A 5,755-nucleotide genomic window follows, 5' to 3' on the forward strand; every position below is an offset into this window, starting at 1 on the left:
TAACGTCCCTCACCTATAACGTCCCTCACCTATAGCATCCTTCACCTATAACGTCCCTCACCTATAGCATCCTTCACCTATAACGTCCCTCACCTATAACGTCCCTCACCTATAACGTCCCTCACCTATAACGTCCCTCACCTATAGCATCCTTCACCTATAACGTCCCTCACCTATAACGTCCCTCACCTATAGCATCCTTCACCTATAACGTCCCTCACCTATAACGTCCCTCACCTATAGCATCCTTCACCTATAACGTCCCTCACCTATAACATCCCTCACCTATAACGTCCCTCACCTATAACGTCCCTCACCTATAGCATCCTTCACCTATAACGTCCCTCACCTATAGCATCCTTCACCTATAGCATCCCTCACCTATAGCATCCTTCACCTATAACGTCCCTCACCTATAACGTCCCTCACCTATAACGTCCCTCACCTATAACGTCCCTCACCTATAACGTCCCTCACCTATAGCATCCTTCACCTATAACGTCCCTCACCTATAACGTCCCTCACCTATAACGTCCCTCACCTATAGCATCCTTCACCTATAACATACCTCCTCCTCCTTGACTTGAACAGATTGGTAGAGAGAGTGAGGTACTGTATAGTTGGAATGTTCGGGGCGAGGGAAAGAGGGATTCATCATATGAACAAGTATGAAGGAGAGGCTGAGAGGGAGAGAGAGATGGGAGGAATAAGAGAGAACGGGAGACAAGTTTTGGGAGAGAGAAGAGGGGAGAGAGATGGGAGGAATATGAGAGGGAGGGAGAGAGAGATTAAAATGAAAAAAATATGGAAAGGCTGGGAGAAAGAGGAAGAGGGAAAGATGGGGTGAATGTGAGGAAGAGGAGAGAGATGGGGTGAATGTGAGGAAGAGGAGAGAGATGGGGGGAATGTGAGGAAGAGGAGAGAGATGGGGGGAATGTGAGGAAGAGGAGAGAGATGGGGTGAATGTGAGGAAGAGGAGAGAGATGGGGTGAATGTGAGGAAGAGGAGAGAGATGGGGTGAATGTGAGGAAGAGGAGAGAGATGGGGTGAATGTGAGGAAGAGGAGAGAGATGGGGGGAATGTGAGGAAGAGGAGAGAGATGGGGTGAATGTGAGGAAGAGGAGAGAGATGGGGTGAATGTGAGGAAGAGGAGAGAGATGGGGGGAATGTGAGGAAGAGGAGAGAGATGGGGGGAATGTGAGGAAGAGGAGAGAGATGGGGTGAATGTGAGGAAGAGGAGAGAGATGGGGGGAATGTGAGGAAGAGGAGAGAGATGGGGTGAATGTGAGGAAGAGGAGAGAGATGGGGTGAATGTGAGGAAGAGGAGAGAGATGGGGGGAATGTGAGGAAGAGGAGAGAGATGGGGTGAATGTGAGGAAGAGGAGAGAGATGGGGTGAATGTGAAGAAGAGGAGAGAGATGGGGTGAATGTGAGGAAGAGGAGAGAGAGATGGGGAAACATTGAGAGTGATGGGGTGAGGGGAGGGGGAGGGAAGTGGATAGGGGTTACCATAGAAACTGCTTTCTCAAGCGCACAGCTGGTCCATATGGAAACGTACATATTGAATTTACCATGGAGATGACCGCTCACGTTCAGACTGAGGGGAATTCAGAACCGAACCATCCCAGGGTAACCACACACACACACACACACACACAGATGGACGCTCATGCATATACACTCACACGCACGCACACACACACACGAATCCTTGCATCCATCGTCTCTCCTCTTTTCCTTCTCAAACCCCATTGGAGAAGAAGGTCAGAGGGGAGGAACCTTCTCCTAGAATACAGTTGACAAAGGATGTGAGGAAATAGGAGGTGAGGAGATAGGATATGAGGAATCACAGAAAGACTAATGAAGAGCCAGATTTCTATAGGAAGGGCTCTTCCAACGTGACATCATGGCTTAGCACCATCTAGTGGTGAACATTATAGTATACACTCTGTATACTCATCAAACATACATATAGGGATGGGATATTTTCACATAGATAAGGTTGTGTGTGTGTGTGTGTGTGTGTGTGTGTGTGTGTGTGTGTGTGTGTGTGTGTGAGTGTGTGTGTATATGTGTGTGTGTGTGTGTGTGTGTGTGTGTGTGTGTGTGTGTGTGTGTGTGTGTGTGTGTGTGTGTGTGTGTGTGTGTGTGTGTATGTGTATGTGTGTGTGTGTTCCAGGTATTCAGCTGACGGCTGAGGGGGAGACTGATCTGACCTCTCAGGTGGAGGGGCTCCATCAGCTTCTACAGGACAAGCAGAAGGAGCTGCACCAGATAGTCGAACACACACACACACACCTGGAGCAAGGCTTGCAGCTACGCCACCTACAGAGTCAGGTCAACCAGGTAAACACACACACACACCTGGAACAAGGCTTGCAGCTACGCCACCTACAGAGTCAGGTCAACCAGGTAAACACACACACACACCTGGAACAAGGCTTGCTGCTACGCCACCTACAGAGTCAGGTCAACCAGGTAAACACACACACACACCTGGAACAAGGCTTGCTGCTACGCCACCTACAGAGTCAGGTCAACCAGGTAAACACACACACACACCTGGAACAAGGCTTGCAGCTACGCCACCTACAAAGTCAGGTCAACCAGGTAAACACACACACACACCTGGAACAAGGCTTGCAGCTACGCCACCTACAGAGTCAGGTCAACCAGGTAAACACACACACACACACACCTGGAACAAGGCTTGCAGCTACGCCACCTACAGAGACAGAACAACCAGGTAAACACACACACACCTGGAACCAGGCTTGCAGCTACGCCACCTACAGAGTCAGGTCAACCAGGTAAACACACACACACACACGAACACACACACGCGTAGCACACAAACTCACACAACCACTTACGAACACACACACGCATGTATATAATGTGTATATGTACTGTATATGACCCTGGCATCATGTCCACCTCCAGGTTCAACCATTACCACAAACAGGTACACACACTCCCACACATGAACAGAAACCTGCACAGACACACACACACACACAACACACACACACACACACACACACACACGTATATAACGTGTGTATGTAATGTATATCTATGTGTGTGTGTGTGTGTGTGTGTGTTCCCAGGTGCTGGGCTGGATCAGTGAAGGAGAGGTGATGTTGTCTTCCTGTATGGTGAACTCCAGCTCTCTGTCCGAGGCTGAACAGCTACAGAGAGAACATGAGCGCCTCCAACAGGCCATAGAGGTAACTACACCCACTGCAAATCAATAAATATCAGTCACTGTAATGCAAACAAACTCTATTGACATAAAGTAATGTTTGCCAAATCAGTTTTTATAAATCCCCCCTCGCCCCCATTTGGTCCCTTTCTACCCCCTCTCTTTCTCTCTACCCTTTCCCCCTCCCCTTCTCCTCCCCCCAGTCTCTGCTTCATGCTGACTCTCTCCAGAGGACCCACCAGGTGGCGCTGGCGCTGCAGCAGCGGGCAGAGCTGCTGGTGAGGGCGGGCCACTACGACCCAGAGGCAGTGAGGGCATGTGCCCAGACGGTGGCGCTACACTGGCAGACCCTGATGCTGCGGATGGAGGACCGCCTCAAACTGGTTAACGCCTCCGCAGCTTTCTACCGGACCTCACAACAGGTGAGTCAACCTCAACCCTAACCCTTGTGTCCACACCCCCGTTCAACCCTAACCACAAACCTAATCCCCACACCTCGTGTAGCCTCAGCCCAGGGTTTAATAACCAGCTGTACTAACAGGCTATAATAACCAGCTGTAATAGCAGGCTATAATAACCAGCTGTAATAGCAGGCTATAATAACCAGCTGTAATAGCCTATAATAACCAGCTGTAATAGCAGGCAATAATAACCAGCTGTAATAGCAGGCTATAATAACCAGCTGTAATAGCAGGCTATAATAACCAGCTGTAATAGCAGGCTACAATAACCAGCTGTAATAGCAGGCTATTATAACCAGCTGTAATATCAGGCTATAATAACCAGCTGTAATAGCAGGCTACAATAACCAGCTGTAATAGCAGGCTATAATAACCAGCTGTAATATCAGGCTATAATAACCAGCTGTAATAGCAGGCTATAATAACCAGCTGTAATAGCAGGCAATAATAACCAGGTGTAATAGCAGGCTATAATAACCAGCTGTAATAACAGGCTATAATAACCAGCTGTAATAGCAGGCATTAATAACCAGCTGTAATAGCAGGCTATAATAACTAGCTGTAATAGCAGGCTATAATAACCAGCTGTAATAGCAGGCTATAATAACCAGCTGTAATAGCAGGCTATAATAACCAGCTGTAATAACAGGCTATAATAACCAGGTGTAATAGCAGGCTATAATAACCAGCTGTAATAGCAGGCTATAATAACAAGCTGTAATAGCAGGCTATAATAACCAGCTGTAATAACAGGCTATAATAACCAGGTGTAATAGCAGGCTATAATAACCAGCTGTAATAGCAGGCTATAATAACCAGCTGTAATAGCAGGCTATAATAACCAGCTGTAATAGCAGGCTATAATAACCAGCTGTAATAGCAGGCTATAATAATCAGCTGTAATAGCAGGCTATAATAATCAGCTGTAATAGCAGGCTATAATAACCAGCTGTAATAGCACTGGCTGGAGATCCAGCACCATTCAATCGGACAGCCACATCATTGGAATTCAGAAGTTTAGCACCACATGGCTGTGGACAGCGACCATGTGTATATACTCAGGCATACTGTATGTTTGTTTCCCCCCAGGTATGTGGTGTGTTGGAGAGCTTGGAACAGGAGTATCGTAGGGACGAGGACTGGTGTGGTGGCGGAGAGAGGCAGGGGAGCAGGGGCCAGCCGGAGCACCTCATTCCCCTCATCAACAAACACATGGAACAGAAAGAAGCCTTCCTCAAGGTACGGAGAGAGAGGGATAGAGGACAGAAAGACGGATAGAGGACAGAAAGACATAGAAAGGACAGAAAGGCGTAGAGAGGACAGAAAGACGGATAGAGGACTGAAAGAAGGATAGGGGACAGAAAGACGGATAGGGGACAGAAAGACGGATAGGGGACAGAAAGACGGATAGAGGACTGAAAGAAGGATAGGGGACAGAAAGACGGATAGGGGACAGAAAGACGGATAGAGGACAGAAAGACGGATAGAGGACAGAAAGACATAGAAAGGACAGAAAGGCGTATAGATGATGATAGAGACGGTTTTTAGCAACAGTATCTGTTGGTGTTTTAATCCCTTGTTTCCTGCAGGCATGCACCCTGGCCAGACGCAATGCAGAGGTCTTCCTCAAGTACATCCACCGCAACAGCGTTACTATGGCAACCATCTCCGGGCACAGTGCAGGAGCAGAGGTCACTGGTCACTCCCGTGTGCCTGAGCAGCAGGTCAAAGGTGAGCCAACACACAGTTACATTACAGATGAACACATATACACACACACACACGCACGCACACACACACACACACACACACACACACACACACACACACACAAACACACACACAGACAGACAGACAGACAGACAGACAGACAGACAGACAGACAGACAGACAGACAGACAGACAGACAGACAGACAGACAGAAGAGCATCTGTATGCATAATGATGACATTTCAGCCACTGTGTTTATACTTGGCAGTGCAAATGTGTGTGTTTTGTGTGTGTGTGTGTGTTGCTCTTGTAGGTATCCTCAGTGAGCTCCTGCAGAGGGAGAACAGGGGTTCTACATTTCTGGACTCTGAAGAAGCGT

At 48.1% G+C, this 5,755-nt stretch overlaps 1 protein-coding gene across 1 annotated transcript in view; it reads left to right on the forward strand.

Annotated features, from left to right (window-relative positions):
• The window catches only part of LOC115179117 (kalirin-like), an 85,278-nt gene that overhangs the window by 18,911 nt on the left and 60,612 nt on the right, over positions 1 to 5,755 (forward strand). The window contains 5 exon segments of the mRNA XM_029740390.1: positions 2,180 to 2,346; positions 3,111 to 3,230; positions 3,409 to 3,627; positions 4,756 to 4,905; positions 5,256 to 5,397. Coding sequence (XP_029596250.1) covers positions 2,180 to 2,346; positions 3,111 to 3,230; positions 3,409 to 3,627; positions 4,756 to 4,905; positions 5,256 to 5,397 — 798 coding nt within the window.

Source organism: Salmo trutta, chromosome 39, assembly GCF_901001165.1.
Source record: "Salmo trutta chromosome 39, fSalTru1.1, whole genome shotgun sequence".
NCBI lineage: Eukaryota > Metazoa > Chordata > Actinopteri > Salmoniformes > Salmonidae > Salmo > Salmo trutta.